A 24,413-nucleotide genomic window follows, 5' to 3' on the forward strand; every position below is an offset into this window, starting at 1 on the left:
TTTTTTTTTTTTTTTTTTTTTTTTTTTTTTTTGAGACAGTCTTTCTCTGTCGCCAAAGCTGTAGTGCAGTGGCGTGATCTCGGCTCACTGCAACCTCCGCCTCCTGCGTTCAAGCGATTCTCCTGCCTCAGCCTCCTGAGCAGCTGGGATTACAGGCGCCGGCCACAACACCTGGCTAGTTTTTGTATTTTTAGTAGAGACGGATTTTCACCATTTTGGCCAGGCTGATCTCGAACTCCTGCCCCCAAGTGGTCCGCCCTCTTCGACCTCCCAAAGTGTTGGGATTACAGGCGTTAGCCACGGTGCCGGTCCAGAAAAGCACATTTAAAAACTACAGATTGATATCCTTGTTGAACATTGATGCTAAAATCCTTAACAAAATACTAGCTAACAGAATCCAACAACACATCAAAAAAAAAAAAAAAAAAATCCACCATGACATGATCAAGTGGGTTTCACACCAGGAATGTAGGAATGGTTTAACATATACCAGTCAATAAATGTGATACACCACGAAAACAGAATTAAAAACGAAAAATCAAATGATCATCTCAATAGATGCAGAAAAAGCATTTGACAAAATTCAGCATCCCGTTATGATTAAAACTCTCAGCAAAATTGGCATACAAGGGACATACTTTAATGTAATAAAAGCCATCTATGAAAAGCCACAGCCAACATAATACTGAATGGGAAAAGTTGAAAGCATTTCCTCTGAGAACTGGAACAAGGATGCCCACTCTCACCACTCCTCTTCAACTGGCTAGGACTGAAAGTCCTGGCCAGAGCAATCAGACAAGAGAGAAAAATAAAGGGTATCCAAATCGGTAAAAAGGAAGTCAAACTGTCACTGTTTGCTGACGATGATTGTTTACCTTGAAAACCTTAAGGACTCCTGCAGAAAGCTACTAGAATTGATAAAATAATTCAGCAAAGTTTGTGGATACAAGATTAATGTACACAAATCAGTAGCTCTTCTATACACAAACAGCAACGAAGCAGAAAATCAAATCAAGAACTTAACCCCTTTTACAATAGCAGCTAAAATAAATAAATAAAATAAAATAAAATAAAATCAAGTACTTAGGAATATGCCTTACCAAGGAATCAAAAGACCCCTACAAGAAAAACTACAAAACACTGCTGAAAGAAATCATAGACAGCATACAAATTGAAACATATCCCATGCTCATGGATGAGTAGAATCAATATTGGGAAAATGACCATACCACCAAAAACAATCTACAAATTCAATGCAATCCCCATCAAAATACCACCATCATTCTTCACAGAATTAGAAAAAACAATTCTAAAATTCATATAAAACCAAAAAAGAGCCCACATAGCCAAAGTAAGACTAAGCAAAAAGAACAAATGTGGAGGCATCATGCTTACTGATTTCAAACTTTACTATAAAGGCATAGTCACCAAAACAGCATAAAAATAGGCACATAGTATAGTATAAAAATACTAAAGGTACTAGTATAAAAATAGGCACATAGACTGATGGAACAGAATAGAGAACTCAGAAATAAACCCAAATACAGCCAACTGATCTTTGACACAGCAAACAAAAATATAAAATGGGGAAAGGACACCATTTTAAACAAATGATGTTGGGATAATTGGCTAGCCACATGTAGGAGGATGAAACTGGATCCTCATCTCTCACCTTATACAAAAGTCAACTCATGATGGATTAAGGACATAAACCTATGACCTGAAACTACAAAAATTCTAGATGATAATATAGGAAAAAGCCTTCTAGACATTGACTAGACAAGGATTTCATGACCAAGAACCAAAATGCAAATGCATTAAAATCAAAGGTAAATAACTGGGACATATTTAAACTAAAGAGTTTTTCCACAGCGAAAGGAACAGTCAGCAGAGTAAACAGACAACCCTCAGAGTGGGAGAAAACCTTCACAATCTATGCATCTGACAAGGGACTAATATCCAGAATCTACAATGAACTCAAACAAATCTGTAAAAAAAAAAACAAACAATTCCATTAAAAAGTGGGCTAAGGACATGAAAAGACAATTCTCAAAAGAAGATATACAAGTGACCCACAAAATGCTCAACATCACTAATGATCAGAGAAATGCAAATCAAAATCACAATGCGATACTCCTGCAAGAATGGCCATAATCAAAAATTCAAAAAACAGTAGACGTTGGCGTGGGTGTGGTGAGCAGGGAACACCTTTACACCACTGGTGGGAATATAAACTAGTACAGCCACTGTGGAAAACTGTGGAGATTCCTTAAAGAACTAACAGTAGAACTACTGTTTGATCCAGCAATCCCACTACTAGGTTTCTACCCAAAGGAAAAGGAGTCATTATTTGGAAAAGATACTTGCACATGCATGTTTATAGTAGCACAATTCACAATAGCAAAATCGTGGAACCAACCCAAAAGCCCATCAATCAATAAGTGGATAAAGAAACTGTGGTATATATATAATGGAATACTATACAACCATAAAAAGGAATGAATTGACAGCATTTGCAGTGGCCTGGATGAGAATAGAGACTATTATTCTAAGTGAAGTAACTCAGGAATGGAAAACCAAGCATCATATGTTCTCACTGATATGTGGGAGCTAAGCTATGAGGATGCAAAGGCATAATAATGATACCATGGACTTTGGAGACTTAGGGGGAAGACAGCGAGGGGTGAGGGATAAAAGACTACAAATATGTTGCAGTGTATCCTGCTCAGGTGAAGGGTGCACCAAAATCTCACAAATCACCGATACAGAACTTACTCATGTAACCAAATACCACCTGTACCCCAATAACTTATGGAAAAATTAATTAATTAATTAATTAATTAAATGGGCAGCACTTTCTACCCTTTGAAATTGGAAAAAACAGAACAAAATAAATGAATACATCATCATTTCCCTTTTCCACTATTAGAACTTTTCTTTGAGTGAGTTGTCTTACATTTCAGTAGTTTTCCGAATTCTCAACTGTCTCTCAAATATCTCTCAAAAATCGTAATTGACTGTTGCTACAATTCTATCTATAGACTGTTTGGTCTTAGAGAACTTTTTCTCTAGGGAATAGAAGCCAAAGAACAGATCAGAGGACGTAGCTGTTACATTTTCTGTCTATGGATTACCATTTGAGATTATTTAAGTTGTTACCTCCATTAATATCTTTAAGACATTTCTGAAGAAATTGAAAATAAGCATTGCCAAATCCCTGTCTCCATTCAGAAGGATAATGTAGCTGCCCCAAAGTCTGTTTGCACTCATTACTAAAAAAAAAGATATATAAAATCTGGAAGGAAGTAATGCGCAGAGCTCTAACTCTGTAAGTAATATTCTCATTCCTTACTTCATTCAAGAAATTATCAGTGGCCACCTACTGTGTGCCAGGTACTGTGCTAGGTAATAACAGCAAAGGACTAAACATCTATCTCAAAGGGAAGATAAAACAAAAGTAGTAAGTACTGGTGTTGTTCATAAACTTTTCAATGTTCTGTTCTAGATGCTGCCTTCTGAGAGAGTCTTCCCCATGGCATGGAGAAAAATTTATTAACAGACCAAATCCCTCCTGTTCCCCTAACTAAGACGAGTCTTCATGATTTGGTAAAGAGTGCCAAAAAGATTTAAAAAGCAAATTGGGCTGGGTGCAGTGGTGCACGCCTGTAATCCCAGCACTTTGTAAGGCAGAGGTGGGTGGATCACATGAGGTCAGGAGTTCGAGACCAGCCTGACTAACATGGTGAAACCCCATTCCTACTAAAAACACAAAAATTAGCCGGGAGTGGTGTCACTTGCCTGTAATCGCAGCTACTCCAGAGGCAGAGGCAGGAGACTCGCTTGAACCTGGGAGGTGGAGGTTGCAATGAGCAGATATTGCAGTAATGCACTCCAGCCTAGGTAACAAGAGTGAAACTCTATCTAAAAAAAAAAAAAAAAATTGAATAGCTCTACCTAGAAAAAGCTAGGGATAAGTATTTTCTCATAATTGGAGGTGGGGAGAAAGAGAAATATTACTCTCCCAATTATAAATCATTTAAGAAAATAATTTTTGATGTTCATGACTTAAGTGAGAAAACTATTGATACAGACGAGATTTGAAGTTAGCAGCCCAGGAAGTAAATTTTAGGATCCTTCTACTTGTCAACCTCTAAGTCATCAAGACTGATTAACTGCTATCTTCTTTTAAAGCTAATGTTAAAGCTAATTTAACATGTAGAATCTTTTTATTAATTGCCATACTTTCAAGCTTTAGATAGGAATAGTAAAGCAAAACAGATTTGACCTCTAAATCAAAGACTTTATAGATGGGAAACTGAAGAAATAAGTATTACAAAGCTAAATAATAATCAAAAAAGTGTTTTTTAAGGACCATTGAAATGAGATTGATGTAAAGAGCAAGGAGAGAAATGGAATGTATTTCATGTTGTTAAGGAAAATACCCCAAGTAAGTAGTTCACAGGAAAGTGAGATTGTCCACTGGGTACTACCACAGGACCAAAGACTTCAAGAAAGTGCGGTCAGAAAGTGACTCAGGGTTGCAAGAGGCCCATCTGCTTGGAGGGAAATTTGCATAATACACAGATGAGCAGAATGAATAATCTCCATCCCAGTCATATGTAAAGTAGACCAGTATTGAATTAAATAGAAAAGAAAGAACGTGATCTCACAGTTTCAGCTGGAAAGTAGTATTAATAGTCCAGGAAATGGGGATGGTGAGGGTAGGGTTGATTGAAACGCATAACTTCTGGGCAAGGCAAAAAACTGTATATATTTATTTAGGTGCCTATAGGCAAATTAGATTGATTTTTCTTTCTTTGTTTTTCTCTTGTACAAGAAAGTGTCCCCTTAGTATTGAAAAGGGTATGGATAAACATTGCTGAGGGGAAGTATATTTGTATAACATCTATGGATAAAAATTAGCAATGTCTAAGAAAAGTTTAAAGACCCTTTGTCTTTAAATTTGACTCAGCAACTCCAGCTCTAGAGATTTATTCTGCAGATATATTTGCACATGTGCAAAATGGCCCATTTATAAGAATGGTCACTGAAGCTTTGTAATAACAAAAGATACGAAACAACAATCATAAATGAGTAGGGATTTGCATAAAATTTGAGGCTTTCCTACAACAAATAACATATAGCTATTAAAAGAAATTCAGCAGATCTAGTAATATGTAATGATTTTCAAGATATATTGTTGGGTGAAAAAAAAGAAAGATTTGGAGTATGTAAAATACTCCAAATTAAATTTTAGAAGTCTTCATATGTGTGTTGTATATACATAAAATATTTCTGTAAAGACACACAAGAAGTTATTGACTGCCGCCTGAGGGTAGTGTGTGGAGGAAGATTTACTTAGTGCTAAATACAATTTGCTACCAGTTTTTGAGTCAAGTGATGAATTATCTAATAAAATAATAAAATAAGCACTGGTAGGATGAAGTTTCTCCAGAATTGGCCACATTCTATTTAGTAACAATTGTGTAACTGTCAAATTGCACTAACAGGAAAAGAAAAAAGAACACACCAGGATAAATGAGTTAGTCTTATTTTCCTCATTTATAAAATGGGTACAAGGGTAACTACTTTGTAGTGTTGTTGTTTAGAGTAGACATAAAAATATAAATTACCATAGTGTCAGATACACAGTAGTTATTACCTACCAGTACACACACACACATACACATACACACACACATATACACACACACACGCAGTCCTCTGGTTCAGGCTTCCAGTTTCCCCAAGCAATTCCCAGACCTAGCTGAGCTTGAAGTAGAAAGAATTAAGCATAACTAGAGCACCTTCTCACCATCACAGGATTTAGTATCAACCGTATGTCCATCTCTCAGACTTCCTAACATTACCTGTTAAGGTACTATACTGGGTGTTTGGATACAATGATGAGCAATACAAAACTCCGATACCTTAAAAAATATTATGCAGTTTGTACATGGATGTATTTACGTTCAAACAATACAAAATAAAATTAATGTTTCTCCTCACTACTACTTCTTTCCCTAGAGGTCACTGGTGATATCAGTCCCTAAGAAAAATGATAAAAAACTATAAATTCAAAACTAAATATAGTCCTTAAAAGGGAGTGATACAGCTGAGGTGTCCTGATGGTTAAATGGAAGTTTACCTTCAACTTCAAGGGAAGTTTACGTTGATCTCTGGTAATCCTATAATCCAGTGCTGTCCAAAAGAGCTATCTACAATGATGGAGATGTGCTATATTTACAGTGTCCAACGCAGTAGCCATATTATAGCTATTTAATATTTGCAATGTCATTAATGTGACTGAAGTACCGAATTTTATTAAATCTAAAAAGCCCCATGTTCCTTGTGCCTATCATATTGGACAGTATAGCTGTGGGATAAAGATGTGCAGAATAAAATAGATAGCAGGATGTAGCAGAGAACAGATACAGAAAAAGAGAACATCTTGGACTTCCTATAGCACTGCAGTTTCCAATTGTAACTTTTACCTGCATTTCTGTCCTCTTTCTGCTATAATCTACCTAGAGTTGATTTCTATTACTTACAATCTAAGATTTTGTTTTAGTTTACTAGGGCTTCCCTACAAATACCATGGTACATGGTATACCACAGAGAGGGCGGCTTAAACAATAGTTGTTTTTTCATTGTCTGGAGGCTGGAAGTACAAGATCAAGATGTTGATGTTGACAGGTTTGGTTTCTCCTGAGGCCTCTTTCATTGACTTGCAGATGACCACTTTCCACTATGTCCTTACATGGCCTTTTCTCTGTGCACATGCACCCTTGGTGTGTCTTCCTCTTCTTGTAAAGACTCCAGCTCTACTGGATTAGGGCCCCACCCTTACAACCTCATTTAGCCTCAATTACCTCTAAAGGCCTGATCTGTAAATATTGTCACATTGGAGGTTAGAGCTTCAACATATAAATCTTGGGGGAACACAATTCAGTTCATAGCAGATTCCTAATTAATATACCTAGTTGCTTTTCTTTTCTTTTTTTTTTTTTTTTTTTTTGAGATGGAGTCTTGCTCTGTCGCCCAGGCTGGAGTGCAGTGGTGCGATCTCAGCTCACTGTAACCTCCGCCTCCTGGGTTCAAGTGATTCTTCTGCCTCAGCCTCCTGAGTAGCTGGGATGACAGGCACCTGCCACCACACTGGCTAATTTTTGTATTTTTAGTAGAGATGGGGTTTCATCATATTGGCCAGGCTGCATCTAATTGATTTCTCTGAATCTTATTCTTACTACAATTTGAAAATCTAATTAGTTGAAGAAACTCTGGTAAAAATATGGATTTATAGGAACCCGTAACTTGTGGAAAGGTCTAGTTTCAACAAAATTTGTGGTGATACTTATTTGGGAATATAATTCTCTTGACAAGATGTCTAGTGGAAGTATCAACCATACTTGTGGTTTGTCTCTTTAAGATTGTACCTACTACTTATAACCTCATATGTTCTCATTTATGTTTTTGATAAGGAATGTGTGTAAACAGCAATTTGCTAGTAACTGTTTAATAACAAACTGCAAAAAATAAATATATACATGTTTATTATAAATTTTACTGAAATAAAGGACATGTAATACACAATTTACAAATAATAATAAAATATACAATATTCTGTATTCTGTATGGTGAACTTATTATCATAGAATATTCTCACCGATTTAGCCAAACTCTTGTATCTTTAGTTAACCTATGGTTCCAATTAACAAATGAAAGTAATTCTGAAATAAATATCGATTGACAATTTCATTTATATTGATGAGTAAGATGAGAGTATAACAATAGAATTGAATGTCTGAAGTTGAGTCTTGTTAACAATATCAGTTAACCTCTTTGCTGAGTTTAAAACTGTTTTCAAACACTTAAAGAATATTCCTCAATATTTTGTGGTATTCACAATGTAACAGCTACAGACATTTTAGAGTTTAACCTACAGTATTAACCATGTTAACATTTCCCCCCATCTTTTTAAGGCCAGTTATTAAGCACATTCATTTTTTTTAAGTAGACAATCAAAAAAACAATAACTCAAGCTCTGATTTAAGTTTTTTCAATATCCATGGTAGAAATACTCCACCCATGGTCTATTTCATATCATATCAATGATATGATGTTATATCAGGGTGACATCACCAAATATAAAATCAAGAAGCAGCACACCAGTATGCAGTATTTCCATTGTAGAAATACAATAGACATAACCTCAAAAGTATAGATAATAGTAAAATAAATAGGGAGTAATGATATTATTTATAGCCTTTGTTTTTAATGAGATTTACTTAATTGTAACTTTATCCTGTAATTTTTAATAATGGATGTGCTTAACAACTGGTTTGCCATGTTCTTGAAAATTTAGCAATTGGATCTCACTAGCTGGTTTGAGACAGTTTCAGCACACCACTGTGTATGTATGTGGATGTGGATGAGTGTGTGTTTGCCTGCATGTGCACAACCCCAACTCAATACCATTCTAGAGAGTTAGGATAGTGAATGGAAGAAGGTAGAATATAACAGAGGGCAAGCCAATAGTTGACATTAAGAAATTAGTTGTTGTTTTTAATCTGAGCTGAATGATTAAACAAATAAGTATCATTCAAACCTCCAGAGCTGAGCGAGGACACCCGAGCTAAACTGCCACTGGATGTTTTTAAGAATTGGGCTCAATGGGAAAGAAAAGGAAATGGAAATGGCTGGGCAATGTGGCTCATACTTGTAATCTCAGCACTTTGGGAGGCCAAGGTGGGCGGACTGCTTGAGCTCAGGAGTTTAAGACTAGCCTGGGCAACATGGCAAAACCCCATCTCTACAAAAAGTATAAAAATTAGTTGGGCAGATGCACATCCCCAACTCAATACCATACTAGACAGTTAGTATAGCGAATGGGAGAAGGTAGGATATAACAGAGGGCAAGGCAATAGTTGACATTAAGAAATTAGGTGTTGTTTTTAATCTGAGCTGAATGATTGAAACAAAGAAGTATTATTCAAACCTCTGAGGCTGAGGTGGGAGAATTGCTTGAATCTGGGAGGCAGAGGTTGCAGTGAGCCAAGATCACCCCACTGCACTCCAGCCTGGGTGAGAGACGGAGATCCTAACTCAAAAAAAAAAAAAAAAAAAGGTAGTAAAACAGAAGCAAGACAGTCAGTAATATTTTTAAAGTACACTTGATTTTTACAATAGTTTTAGATTTATAGAAATATTAGAATATAGTCTAGTGAGTTCTCATTAACCCTGTACCTAGTTTCCCCTTTATGAACATATTACATTAGCAAGGTATATTTATTGCAATTAATGAACCGATATCAATACATTACCACAATCCAAAGTCCATGTTTTAATCAAATTTCCTTAGTTTTTGCATAAATTCCCTTTGCAAACCAAGAACCCATCCAGAATACCATATAACATTTCATCATCTTGTCTTCTCAGGCCCCTCTTGGTTGTGACAGCTTTTCAGTTGTTCCTTGCTTTGGTCACCTTGACAGTTTGAGAAGAATGGGTCAGGTGTTTTTTAAATATCTATCTTTTGGGATTTGTTAGATGTTTTTCTCATTATTAGATGGGATAATGGATTTTTGGGAAGAAGACTACAGAGGTTAAGGGTAATTTTCAGCCAGGCATGGTGGCTCACGCCTGTAATCCCAGCACTTTCGCGGGCCAAGGAGAGTGGATGACCCAAGGTCAGGAGTTCGAGACCAGCCTGGTCAACATGGTGAAACCCTGTCTCTACTAAAAATATAAAAATTAGCTGGGCATGGTGGCAGGCACCTGTAATCCCAGCTACTCGGGAGGCTGAGTCAGGAGAATCACTTGAACCCAGGAAGGGGAGGTTGCAGTGAGCCGAAATCACTCCATTGCACTCCAGCCAGGGCGACAAGAGCAAGACTCCATCTTAAAAAAAAGGGGGGGGGATTTTCGTCATATATCAAGAGAACATACTGTTGATATGATTTATTACTGTTTATGTTGACCCTGATCACCCCGCTGAGGTAATTTGTGCATGTCAGGCTTTTCCATCACAAGTTGCTCTTTTATTTCCCTTTTTCACACTGTACTATTTGGAAGAAAGTCACTATGTGTGGCCTGAACTGTAACAGTGAGGAGTTATGCTTTATCTCCTTTAGGCTGAAGTATCTACATAAATCATTTGGATTTTTTCTGCATGCAAGATTGTTTCTTTGCCACCACTTATTTATTTATTTATTTACTTACTTATTTATTTTTATTCACTTATTTACTTGCATTAGTGTAGACTCGTGGTTATCTATTTTATACTTTGTGTTACAATTCAATACTGCTTTATTTGGTTCCCCAGACTGTTCCAGATTTGGCGTCAGGAGCTCTTGTCTCTTTCAGTACATCTCTTTGACACAGCCCCATCTTTGTGGGCTTGTTTTTGTTGTTAGCACTTCTTTACTTTCTGGCACTACAAAATGTTACAGGTTCATCTTGTATATTTCCTGCCCTAGTCCTAGAAACACCAATTTTTCTAAGAAGCCCTGTTTCCCTTTATTGCAGAGTGCTATTACAAACCATGAACTGGATGCCAGATGTGCTTGTTACTACTGGGGTACTGTTGCTTCTAGGCTTTCTCATTTGTCAGTGGAAGGAAATGTTTGTATACTAATCATGTATGCACACATATCTATATGTGTCTATATGTAGCCATGTGTATGTATATGTAGCCATTTGTATCTACATTAAGCCAAATGTGATTTAATCTTAATATATCCAACTGTAATCCATTACCACAGAGATTATTTTAGCTTCCTCCCTTTGAATAGGCATAAACTCTCACTCCAGCAGAGAGAAACCAGCCTCACTATCCACAATTTACCATAATTTACTTAACTGCTCAATTCCAATACACGTCTATAGAAGTGTTAGACTTGTTAACACATATCCCTGTGAAAAACAAGAGTGTGGTGTTTATAAACAGTTTTTCATTTAGTATTACAGACTCCACTAATTTCCAAAAGTTTCTTAGGTCTGCACTTCTTTCACCACCACCTGCAGTGAGGTTGTTTCACACATTTGTAATACAGTTAGATTATTTTGTCATATTCTACACTCTATCCTTGATATAGTTTGGATCTGTGTCCCTAAACAAATCTCAAGTTCAATCAATCCCCAGTGTTGAAGGTGGGTCCTTGTGGGTCTGGTGATTGGATCGTGCGGGTGGTTTCTAATGGTTTAACACCATCCCTCTAGTGCTGTTCTTGTGATAGAGTTCACACGAGATCTGGTTGTGTAAGTGTGTAGCCCCTCTACTTTCTCTCTCTCCCTCCTGCTCCAGCCATGTAAGACATACCTGCTTGCCCTTTGCCTTCTGCCATGATTGAAAGTTTCCTGAGGCCTCCCCAGAAGCTGTCATGCTTTCTGTACAGTCAGTGGAATTGTGAGCCAATTAAACCTCTTTTCTTTATAAATTACCCAGTCACAGGTGTTTATTTATAACAGTGCAAGAGCAGAATAATACAATCCTGAAATTTTCTGACATTCTTAATGATTTTTTAAAGTATTTATTTACTTATTTCAATAGTTATTTTAGGTTCAACGGTACATGTGCAGATTTGTTATATAGATGAACTGTGTGTTAGAAGGGTTTGGTGTACAGAAAATTTCATCACTGGGCAATAAACATAGTACCCAATAGGTATTTTTTCTGATGCCCCCCCTCCTCCCACTCTCCACCCTCAAGTAGGCAACAGTGTCTGTTGTACCCCTCCTAGTATCCATGTATTCTCACATTTAGCTCCCAATTATAAATAAGAACATGTGGTATTATGGTTTTCTGTTCCTGTGTTAGTTTGCTTAGGATAATGACCTCCAGCTCCATTTATGTTGCTGTAAAGGACATGATCTCATACCTTTTTATGTCTGCATAGTATTACATGGTGTATATGTATCACATTTTCTTTATCTAATCTGCCTTTGATGGGCATTTAGGTTGATTCCCATCTTTGCTATTGTGAATAGTGCTGCAACGAACATTTGTGTGCATGTATCTTTATGGTAGAATGATGTATATCCCTTTGGGTATATACCTGATAATGGGATTGCTGGGTTGAATGGTAATTTCTTTGTGAGTTATTTGAGGAATTGCCATACTACTTTCCACAATGGATGAACTAATTTACAGTTCCACCAGCAGTGTATACGTGTTCCCTTTTCCCTACAACCTTAACAACACTTGTTATTTTTTTGCTTTCTATTAGTAGCCATTCTGACTAGTCTACGATGGTGATATGGTTTGGTTCTGTGTCCCCACCGAAATCTTATGTCAAATTGTAATTTCCTCATGTCCGGAGAGGGACTCTGTGGGAGGCAATTGGATCATGGAGGTGAATTTCCCCCATGCTGTTCTCATGATAGTGAGTTCGTTCTCACAAGATCTGATGGTTTAAAAGTGTAGCACTCCCCCTGCAACCCACTTCCTGCCACCTTATGAAGAAGGTGCTTGCTTCTCCTTCACCTTCCCCCATGATTGTAAGTTTCCTGAGGCCTCCTGAGCCATGTGGAACTGTGAGTCAATTAAACCTCTTTTCTTTATAAATTAGCCAGTTCAGGTAGCTATTTATAGCAGTGTGAGAATGGGTTAATATAGATGGTATCTCATTGCAGTTTTGATTTGCATTTCTCTAATAACTGGTGATGTTGAGCATTTTTTTCATATGCTTGTTGTCTGTATGTATGTCTTCTTTTGAGCAGTGTCTGTTCATGTTCTTTGCCCACTTTTTAATGGCGTTATTTGTTTTGTTTTGTAAATTTATTTAAGTTCCTTATAGGAACTTAAGGTGTGTGGTGTAAGGTCGGGGTCCAGTTTCTGTCTTCTGCATATGGTTTGCCAGTTATTCCAGCACCATTTATTGAAAGGGGAGTCCTTTCCCCATTGCTTGTCTTCAGTGCTGCAATGAACACTTGTGTGCATGTATCTTTATGGTAGAATGATGCCAGCTTTGTCAAATATCAAGTGGTTCTGGCCTTATTTCTGGGCTCTGTATTCTGTTCCATTGATCCATGTACCTGTTTTTGTGCCAGTACCATGCTGTTTTGGTTACTGTAGCCCTGTAGCATAGTTTGAAGTTGGGTAATGTGATGCCTCCAGCTTTGTTCTTTTTGCTTAAGATTGCCTTGTCTATAAGGGATCTTTTTTGGTTTCATATGGAGTTTAAAACATTTTTTTTTAGGTTCTGCGACTAACGGCATTGCTAGTTTGTTAGGAATAACATTGAATCTGTAAATTGCTTTGGGTGCTATGGTCATATTAATGACATTGATTTTTCTTATCCATGAGCATGAAATGTGTTTCCATTTGTTTGTGTCGTCTCAGATTTCTTTGAGCAGTGTTATATAATTCCTGTTGCAGAGATCTTCCACATCCCTGGCTAGCTGTATTTCTAGGTATTTTGTTCTTTTTGTAACAATTGTGGTGGGATTGTGTTCCTGATTTGGCTAACAGCTTGAATGCTATCAGGGTACAGGAATGCAACTGACTTTTGTACGTTGATTTTGTATGCTGAAATTTTGCTGAAGATGTGAATCAGATTAATGAGCTTTGGGGCAGAGACTATGGGGTTTTCTAGGTATAGAATCATGTCATTTGAAACAGGGATAGTTTGACTCCCTCTCCTCCTACTTGGATGCCTTTTATTTCTTTCTCTTGTCTAATTGCTCCAGCCAGCACTTCCAATACTATGTCAAATAGGAGTGGTGAGAGAGAGCATGTTTGTGCCAGTTTTCTTTTCTTTCTTTCTCTTTTCTTCCTTTTTTTTTTCTGTTGTTGCCCAGGCTGCAGTGCAATGGCATGATCTCAGCTCACTGCAACCTCTGCCTCCCGGGTTCAAGCGATTCTCCTGCCTCAGCCTCCCAAGTAGCTGGGATTACAGGCATGTGCCACCATGCCCACTAATTTTGTACTTTTAGTAGAGATAGGGTTTCTCCATATTGGTCAGGCTGGTCTCGAACTCCCAACCTGAGGTGCTGGGCCTCCCAAAGTGCTGGGATTACAGGCCTGAGCCACCGCGCCTGGCCTCTTTTTTTTTTTTTTTCTCTTTTTTGGCAGGTTTTCACTCTCACCCAGGCTTGAGTGCAGTAGTGTGATCACAGCTCACTGCAACCTTGAGCTCCTAGGCTCAGGTGATCCTACCACTTCAGCCTCCTGAGTAGCTGGGACCACAGGGGTGCGCCATTACGCCTGGCTAATTTTTGTTATTTTTTTGTAAAGACAGGGTTTCCCTCTGTTGACCAGGCTGATCTCAAACTCCTGGGCTCAAGTGGTCTGCCTGCCTTTGCTTCCCAAAGTGCTGAGATTACAGGCATGAGCCGTTGTGTCTGGCTTGTTCCAGTTTTCAAGGGAAATGCTTCCAACTTTTGCCCATTCAGTATCATCATACTGAATGAAGGCAACATACATTCAGTTTGCAATACATGGCTGTTATTATTTTGAGGTATGTTTCTTCAATACATAGTTTACCGAGAGTTTTTAACATGAAGGGATGCTGAATTTTATCAAAAGCCTTTTCTGCATGTATTGGAATTACCATGTGTTTTCATTTTTAGTTCTGTTTGTGTAATGAATCACACAAACATATGTTTTGTATATATTAAACCAATCTTGCATCCCAGAGACAAAGCCTACTTGATTGTGGTGGATTAGCTTTACACTGTGCTGCTGGATTCAGTTGCTAGTATTTTGTTGAGGAGTTTTGCATATATGTTCATCAAGGATAATGGCCTGAAGTTTTCTTTTTTTTGTTTTGTCTCTGCCATGTTTTGTTATCAGGATGATGTTGGCCTCACAGAAGGAGTTGGGGAGGAGTCCCTCTTCCTCAATTTTTTGGAATAATTTCATTATTAATGGCACCAGCTATTCTGTCTACATCTGGTAGAATTCAACTGTGAATCTGTGTAGTCCTGGACTTTTTATGTTTGTTAGATGATATGGTTTGGACCTGGGTCCCCACCCAAATCTCATGTTCAATTTTAATCCCCTGTGTTGGAGGTGGGGTCTTGTGGGGGGTGATTGGTTCATGGGGGTGGTTTCTAATGGTTTAGCACCATCCCACTACTGCTGTTTTCATGATAGAGTTCTCACAAATCTGATTGTTTAAAAGTGTGTAGCACCTCCCCTCTCTCTCTCTTTCCCCTGCTCTGGCCATGTAAGACATACATGCTTTCCCTTTACCTTCTGCAATGATTAAAAGTTCCCTGAAGTCTTCCAAGAAGCTATCATACTTCCTGTACAGCTTGCAGAACTGTGAACCAATTAAACCTCTTTTCTTTATAGTTACCCAATCTCAGGTATTTCTTCATAGCAACATGAGAACACATTAATACAGTTGGCTTTTTATTACTGACTTGACGTTGGAACTCATTGTCTGTTTAGGGATTCAGTTCTTTCTGGTTCATTGTTGGGATGGTGTCATGTGTCTTGGAATTCAACCATTTCTTCTAAATTTTCTTTCGTGTTTTTTGTTTGTTTGTTTGAGATGGAGTCTCGCTCTGTCACCAGGCTGGAGTGCAGTGGCACAATCTCGGCTCACAGCAACCTGCCTCCTGGGTTCAAGTGATTCCTCTGCCTCAGCCTCCCAAGTAGCTGGGATTACAGGTACGTGCCACCATGTCCAGTTAATTTTTTTTTTTTGGGTATTTTAGTAGAGATGGGATTTCACCATGTTGGCCAGGATGATCACGATCTCCTGACCTTGTGATCCACCCTTGGCCTCCCAAAGTGCTGGGATTACAGGCATGATCCACCGCACCCAGACTTCTAAATTTTCTAGTTTGTGTGCTTAAAAGTGTTTATAGTAGTCTTTGATTTTTTTTATATATCTGTGGGTTCAGTGGTAACGTCTCCTTTATCATTTCTAATTGTGTTTATTTGGAACTTCTGTCTTTTTTTCTTTATCAGTTTAGCCAGTAGTCTATCAATCTTATCAGTATTTTCTAATAACCAACTCCTGGATTTGTTGATCTTTTGTATGGTTTTTAGTGTCTCAGTTTTCTTCAGTTCAGCTGTGATTTTGGTTATTTCTTGTCTTCTGGTGGCTTTGGGGTCTTGCTTTGCTCTTGCTTCTCTAGTTCTTCTGGTTGTGATGTTAGGCTGTTAATTTGAGATCTCTCTAAATTTTTGACGTGGGTATTTAGTGCTAAAAACTTTCCTCTCTTAACATGGCCCTAGCTGTTTCCCAGAGATTTGGATATGTTATATCTTTTTCTCATTAACTTCAAAGAATTTCTTGATTTCTGCCTTAATTTTATTGTTTACCCAAAGGTTTTTCAGGAGCAGATTGTTTAATTCCTATGTGATTTTATGGTCTGCGTTATGTTCTTAGTACTTATTTCTAAATTTTTGTTGTGCTGTGGTCCAAGATTGTGGTTGGTATAATTTGTTTTTTTTTTTAAATTTGCTGAGTATTGTTTTATGTCCAATTTTGTGTTTGATTTTGGAGTATGTGCCATTTGGCAATGAGAAGAATGTATTTTCTGTTGTTTTTGGATGGCAAGTTCTATAGGTATCTATTTGGTCCATTTGGTCAAGTATTACATTTAGGTCTTAAATATGTTTGTTAATTTTCTGCCTTGATGATCTGTCTAATTCTGTCAGTGGAAGTGTTGAAGGCTCCCACTATTATTGTGAGGGGGTTCTAAGTCCCTTTGTAGGTCTCTAAGAACTTGTTCTGTGAATCTGGGTGCTCTTGTGTTAGATGTCTATCATATTTAGGATAGTTATATTTTCTTGTTGAACTGAACCATTTAGCATTATATAATACCCTTCTTTATATTTTTTGATCTTTGTTTGTTTAAAGTCCATCTTGTCTGAAATTAAGATTGTAACCTCTGATTTCTTCTGTTTCACAGACTTTTCGCCATCCCTCATTTTGAGCCTAAAGATGTCGCTGCATGTGAGATGGTTCCCTTGAAGACAGCATACCATTGGGCCTTGCTTCTTTATTCAGCTTGCCACTTTGCACCTTTTAATAATCATTTAGCCCATTAAGTTAGTACTAATATGTGTGGATTTGATTTTGTAATCATGTTTTTAGCTGGTTATTATGCAGACTTTTTTTTGTGTGTGTGTGCTTTTCCGTGTCATTGGTCTGTATACTTAAATGTGTTCCTGTAGTGACTTGTAATGGTCTTTCCACATTTAGTGCTCCTTTCAGGATCTTTTATAAGGCAAGTGTGTTGGTAACGAATTCCCTAAGCATTTGCTAGTATGAAAATGATCTTATTTCTTCTTTACTTATGAAGCTTAGTTTGGCCAGATGTAAAATTCTTGGTTGTAAATTTTTTCTTTAAGAATGCTGAATATAGGCTCCAACTCTCTTCTGGCTTATAAAGTTTCTGCTGAAAGGTCTCCTGAAAGCCTGATGGGATCCCCTTTGTGGGCAACTTGCCCCTTTTCTCTAGCTGCCTTTACCATTTTTTTTTTTTTTTAATTTCAACCTTGGAGAATCTGATGATTATGGGTCTTGGGGATGGTCTTTTTGTGTAATATCAGCAGGGGTTCTCTGCATTTCCTGGAGTTGAATATTAGCCTGTCTCATGAGGTTGAGGAAGTTTTATGTATGATATCCTAAAATATGTTTTCCAAGTGTCTTGCTTTCTCCCCATCTCTTTCATGGATGCCGGTGAGTCCTATAATTGGTCTCTTTACATAATCCTCTATTTCTTGGAGGTTTTGTTTATTCTTTTTTATATTTTTATCTGAATGAGTTATTTCAGAGAGCCAGTCTTTGAGCTCTGAGATTCTTTCCTCAGCTTGGTCTGTTCTGCTGTTAATATTTGTAATTACATTATGCAATTCCTACAGTGTATCTTTAAGCTATATCAGATCAGTTTGGTTCTTTTTTATGATGGCTATTTTATCGATCAACTTCTGTATCAATTTAGTGTGATTCTTAGCTTACTTGGATTGGGTTTCAACATTGTCTGAATCTCAATGATCTTCATCTTTATCTGTATTCTGAGTTTTATTTCCATCATTTTAGCCCTTTCAGCCTAGTTAAGGACCCTTGCTGGGAAACCAGTGCAGTTGTTTGGAGTAAAGAGGGCACTCTGGTTTTTTGAGTTGCCAGAGTTCTTGTGCTGGATCTTTCTCATTTGCATGGGTTGTTCTTTCAGTCTTTAACATTGCTGTAATTTGAGTGAATTTTTTTTTTTTTTTTGCTTTTTTCTTCTTTGATGACCTTGAGTGTTTATTGTATAAGGCAGCTTTGGTTGACTGGTTTCAATTCTAGTCCACTCCTGGGTCTTGGAGGAGCCCCCTCCAATTACGGTCTCTGTGCCTATGTTTCTTTTGTTGGGTGTTTGGGTCCACAGTGTTCCCTCAGGCAGGAGCTGCTGTTGGCAGACAAGATGTATCTTTGCCAGGCAGCACTAATATGCTATCCATGTGCTTCTTGGGGACACGTGGGCTTGTGTCTGTTTACAGAGTTCAGGTAGACAGAACTGCTGGGTTGGAAGCTCTAGTGGGTGGGCTCTGTCTGTCTATGGGAGGCAGGGATGAGTGGAGTTGCTCACCCTCCTCTCCAGATGTTTCCAGGGCAGCAGGAGGTTGTGACCCTCAGCAAATTCTGGCAGAAGTAGGACCACTGAGCCAGAAGTTCTAACAGGTATGGCTCACCTGGCTTCTAGCAGCAGGGGTGGTTGGGGACACCAGTCCTACCATCCAGATGCTTCCTGGGACAACAGAAGGCTGTGCACATTGGCTGAGTTCCCACAGATATAGGTCCTTTGGGCCAGAAGGTCTAGGAGGCATTGCCTGCCTGGCTACCAGTGGCGGGAATGGGTGGGGCTACACACCCTGCTGTCTATGTGTTTCTTGGGACAACGGGAGGCTGAGCCCTCCAGCTGAGTCCTCATTGAAGTAGGAGCACTGGGCCAGAAGCTGTAGCAGCATTGCCCACCTGGCTATCAGTGGTGAGGATGGGTACGTTCTCCTGCCTTGATGTCTGAGTGCTTCCTGGGACAACAGGAGGCTGTGTCCATGGGCTAAGTTGACACAGAAGTGGGACTACTGGGCTGGAAGCTCTATCGAGGGTTGCCCGGCAGGATACCAGTGGTGAGGGGTGTTTGGAGTGGCTAGACAAGTTCAGGCTGAAGTGGGACTGCTTGGCCAGAAACTGGCATCAAGCCCTGTCCAGCAAGAGAGGGTGGGGCAATCTTACTGCTCCCAGGCACTTCAACTGTGGCCTGCTTTGGGGCTGTGACGCCAGTGCTGGTCTGCTCAAGGGGCCAAAGCTTGTAGAGGTACCCTCTCCTTTGAGGACACTGAATTTCCTGAAGCGTTTTCAAGTGAAAGCTTTTTGTCCTCTCATGATTAACCTAGCTAGGTCAGCAGGTAAATTTCAAATCTTCTTTGCTCCCATTGTCTCTTTCTCAACTGGTATGGGTTGTATTGTGTCCCTCCCAAAAATACATACGTTGAGGTCCTAACTGCAATACTTCAAAATGTCACTTAGTTTGGAAATAGAGTCATTACAGGCGTAATTCAATAAGATAAGCTTATACTGGATTAGAGTAGACTCCTAATCAAATACGAGTGGTGTCCTTATAAAAAGAAGAAATTTATTCAGAAAGACACACAGAAAAATGCCATGTGGAGATGAATGCTATCTCAATCTGCTTGGACTACAACAAAAATGCCATAAGCTAGTGGCTTAAACAACAGAAATTTGTTTATCATGGTTCTGGAGGCTGGGAAGTCCAAGATCAAGGCACTGGCAGAAGTAGTGTCTGGTGAGGGCCTGTTTTCTGCTTTACAGATGGTCCCCTTGTCACTGTGTCCCCACATAGCAGAAGGGATGAGAGAACTTTATGGACTCCTTTTTCTAAGGGTACTAATTCCATTTATGAGGGTTCCACACTCATTACCTAATTATTGCCCCAAAGAGTCACCTCCTAATCCCATCATATTGGGGGTTAGGATTTTAACACATACATTTTAGGGGGAGACAACATTCAATCTACAACAAAGGCAGAGGTCTACAAGTCAAGAAACACCAGATTTCCAGCAAATCACTAGAATCTAGGAGAGAGTCATGAAAAAGAATCTCCCTCATCAACCCAGAAGGAAACAGCCTTACCAGCACCTTGATCTCAGATATTTAGCCTCCAGAACTTAGAGGCAATACATTTCTGTTATTTAAACTATGCTATTTGTGATACTTTGTTATACAGCCCTAGTAAACTAATATACCAACCCTAAGGTATAAATCCTAACTCATTTTAAGATTTAGGCCATTCAACCCAACTCTTCCTTCAGCTATCAGTTTAATGATTATTTCCTCCAGAATACTTCTTTGATCAGGATCTTTGATATAAACTTTTACAGAACCTTTTTTTTCTTCAGCACTTATCTATGTCAGTCTGCAATTACACAAGATTTAATGTTGCTAGATTAATATTAGCCTTACCTCTATACTCTAAACTCCAAGATAGCAGCAAAAATTTTTTTACACACCATCATATCCCTAAAGTAGGTACTTAGCAAATACTTGTTGAATGAATTAAAGCATTCCTTTGTCTCAAAAGTTGATTCCTTTTTGAAATACAAATAACCTTTGGCAAATATAATCCACCAAGCCCTATCAGTTATACAATATTTAATATGTACATGAATGGAAGCCCTAAGAGGACACTGAGTTTTGTTGTCAAATAATTGTTTCCTAAATGACAATTGGCTTCTTTCTGAATCCTAAATTTTTATCTTGTCCACTTTGAGCATTATTTTATTGACTTCCACAGGCCTCTGGTCTCCAGAATCATCTTTATGGTCTTTTAGCAGCAGCTGCCTCTGAGACTTTTGTGGGTATCTTGGCAGCAATCGCCAGATTTTAATTTGTTATGGGCATTACCTGACATCTTGGCCACACTCCTACCTTTGACAGTGTTTGTCTTCTAGTGAGGCTTTAGAACATTCAGAAGCATATAGTCTGCCATAAATTTTAGTTTCAAGTAGAGAAAACTTTTTTTTTTTTTTAACTTCCAATACTATGTTGAATAGGAGTGGTGAGAGAAGGCATGTAGATAAAACTTTTCTAAATGGTATCCACAGACAGCTAGTGCTAATCTTGATATTAGCCAGGGATATACTATTACTCACCTTGGGGAAGATAATACCGTGGTGATGAGTGTGGATGCAAGGGAACCACAGCCTATGAGATACTTCTTAGATTTTTCCTTTAAATGTATTTTCCCAATTAGATCTCCAGTGGCAGACATTGTACAGGGAAATGATGGTGGATTCAGATACCACACAAAGCCAAGGGAAAACGTACCAAAATTCAGCTGCATAACTGGTACATTTTAAAATTTAATTTAAAATTTTAAGTAACTATTACATGTGCAGGGTTTGAAAAATCAAATATTACTATAGGGTGTCATGATTTCATACAAACACATATTTGGTCTTTGCTCCAACTCACTTTGAAAGTTGTCACCTGAAAGCAAATATAAGAGGGTTGTAAATTTTAGCACCCCTGTCCACTTCTGGGGGTTGGGGGAAGGAAGGGAATAAAGATAATGTTCAAGCACCAATGGTTGACAATTTAACTAATCATACCTATGTAATAAAACCTCCATACTAACCTCTAAACTTTGGGATTCAGAGAGCTTCTGGGTTGGTGAACACAATGAGGTGCTAGGAGGATGGTGCACCTGGAGAAGGCATGGAAGAAAGAGCCCCCATACCTTGCCCCATGAATCTCTTACACTTAGCTATTCCTAAATTGTATTTTTCATTATAAACTGGCAATCAAAGTGTTTTCCTGAGTTCCCGTCAATCATTCTGGTAAATTATTGAACGTGAGGAAGAGGTCAATGGACCCTCAAATTTGTAGTCAGCTGCGTGGAAGTCATAGCCAGATACTGGAGGAAATTAGAATTCAGGACCCAGTTCAGTTTACAAGTAGATAACAAAACCTCAAAGACAGTGAACTAGGCTAGAATCTAACAATGAGTGTGCTATAGTTTTCTACTAATACATACTTTTTCTCTTTATAGTCATGCCCATTCCAAAAATAATCACAGTAAAACTGATTTGTTTGCAAAATAGGCCTAGTCCCATTACACTTGGCCTGATTACTTACATATGAATAGTGATTCATTATATAAGCTTTTTCAAAGTATACTTTGCTGGGACTTTTAATAAGGAGTCTCAAATTAGAATTTAAAAAGTCTTTCCAAGCTAGGAAGCAAGCCAAGCACTTGTCATCAGACTTCATCTGCAATACCTATAAATTTGGGTGAATTCTCTCCTTCGTTAGGTTCTTAAAATCTCCTTAAGGGTCCTTACCCTTCAAAAAGTAAATTTTCTCTCAATCTGTAAGGTCAGGAATCCTGTGAGCAGGGTACCAGGGCGGTTTTTCCCAAGGGGCTTTATTGGGCTCATAAAGTCAAACTTTGTTCCTAAAAACTGTATGGTCATATAATTTTTATTTATTTATTTATTTATTTATTTATTTTTTGGAGACAGAGTTTTGCTCTTGTTGCCCAGGCTGCAGTGCAGTGGCGCGATCCTGGCTTACTGCAACCTCTGCCTCCCAGGTTCAAGCGATTCTCCTGCCTCTGCTTCCCAAGTAGCGGGGATTACGGGTGCCCGCCATCATGCCTGGTGAATCTTTTTGTAGTAGAGACGGGGTTTCACCATGTTGACCAGGCTTGGTCTCGAACTCCTGACCTCAGGTCATCCACCTGCCTCGGCCTCCCAAAGTGCTGGGATTACAAGCGTGAGCCACCGCGCCCAGCTGGTCACATAAAATTTTATGTGTATTTTTAAATATGATATTCTAGTTAAAGCTTTGGTAATACAACCAGTGTTTCTAATTGTGTCTTGTTATAGGAAGAATATATTCTTTTTTTTTTTTTTTTGAGACAATCTCATTCTCTTACCCACGCTGGAGTGCAGTGGCACAATCTCAGATCACTTCAGCCTCCACCTCCCAGGTTCAAGCAATTCTTGTGCCTCAGTCACCTGAGTAGCTGGGATTACAGGTATGCACCACCATACCTGGCTAATTTTTGTATTATTATTTTTTTTCATAGAGATGGGGTTTCACCATGTTGGCCATGCTGGTCTCGAACTCCAGGCCTCAAGTGATCAGCCCTCCTTGGCCTCCCAGAGTGCTGGGATTAAAGGCATGAGATACTGTGCCCAGCCCAGAAGAACACATTCTTATTGCAGTTGTGCATATAACGATATTGCCTTGGAAATAATAACACTTGCTAGTAGTTTCTGAATTCTGGAGGGATCAGGTAAGAGAAAAATTATATGCTTCTTTTCTGTTGATAAAGGCATAATCTGCTAAATTTCTGTAAGCTATAGATAGTTTAAGGAAAAAAGAAAAGAGTTATCTTAAATCTGAAAAACAAGACATTAAAGAAACAGCAATGTTTCAAACACAAAGTCATAAAATTATCATTATTATCAATACACTTTATCCCGTGTGCATTAGTCTGTTTTCACACTGCTGATAAAGACATACCCGAGACTGGGAAGAAAAAGAAGTTTAACTGGACTTACAGTTCCACATGGCTGGGAAGGCCTCAGAATTATGGCAAGAGGTAAAAGGCACTTCTTACCTGATGGTGAAATGAGGAAGAAGCAAAAGCAGAAACCCCTGATTAACCCATCAGATCTCATGAGACCTATTCACTATCATGAGAATAGCATGGGAAAGACCAGGCTCCATGATTCAATAACCTCTCCCTGGGTCCCTCCCACAAAATGTGGGAATTCTGGGAGATACAATTCAAGTTGAGATTTCCGTAGGGACACAGCCAAACCATATCATCATGTAATTAATTTTTCTTCTACTTGATATTGGGTTAGCAATTTTATACATTTAGTTTTTCTAATAGAGTCCTGGAAATTGTTATGCAGTCCAATGTTATGACCTTAAAGTTACCAGAAACCCATACCTTTCAATATTTTCCATAAATCTTCCTGAAAACAAAGCATTTGGAATAACTTTCAGGAAAGTATCAGAGTAAAACTACTGTTTGTGGATGACAAGAGACTTAAAAATGGCCATGGTTAAAGATCTGATGAAAGTTCATTATAATGCAATTGACAATGTAATTTGTTATTTCTGAGAAATACATTTTAAGGTAACTAAAATTATGACTGATAACATATCAGGACATATCAGAGTTCTAGAAGTTCACAGAACATCTGGAAAACTTACATGAATAACATTATAATGTAAAAAGGTTAAACATCACCCTTATTTGACAACTTCCTATGCAATTCAACATATCAAATCAGCCTAATTAGTGTAACGTCTCTTCTTTTAATTTATTTTTATTTTTTTCTTTCTTTCCTTTCTTTCTTTCTTCTTTCTCTTTCTTTCCTTTCTTTCTTTCCCTTCCTTCCTTCCTTCCTTCCTTCCTTCCTT

General features: G+C 38.3%; 1 protein-coding gene across 4 annotated transcripts in view; it reads right to left on the minus strand.

The window, feature by feature from the left end:
* Window positions 1-21,387: 21,387 nt before the first annotated feature.
* MTAP (methylthioadenosine phosphorylase) overlaps window positions 21,388-24,413 on the minus strand; it is a 119,106-nt gene continuing 116,080 nt past the window's right edge. For all 4 annotated transcript variants that reach the window (XM_011972327.1, XM_011972323.1, XM_011972326.1 and 1 more), the window contains 2 exons: window positions 23,540-23,598; window positions 21,388-21,458 (listed from right to left, as the gene is read on the minus strand). In XM_011972327.1, coding sequence (XP_011827717.1) covers window positions 23,569-23,598 — 30 coding nt within the window. In that variant the 3' untranslated portion in view covers window positions 21,388-21,458; window positions 23,540-23,568. The remainder of the gene's footprint in view (window positions 21,459-23,539; window positions 23,599-24,413) is intronic.

The sequence above is a fragment of the Mandrillus leucophaeus genome, unplaced genomic scaffold, assembly GCF_000951045.1.
Source record: "Mandrillus leucophaeus isolate KB7577 unplaced genomic scaffold, Mleu.le_1.0 Scaffold1287, whole genome shotgun sequence".
Taxonomy (NCBI): domain Eukaryota; kingdom Metazoa; phylum Chordata; class Mammalia; order Primates; family Cercopithecidae; genus Mandrillus; species Mandrillus leucophaeus.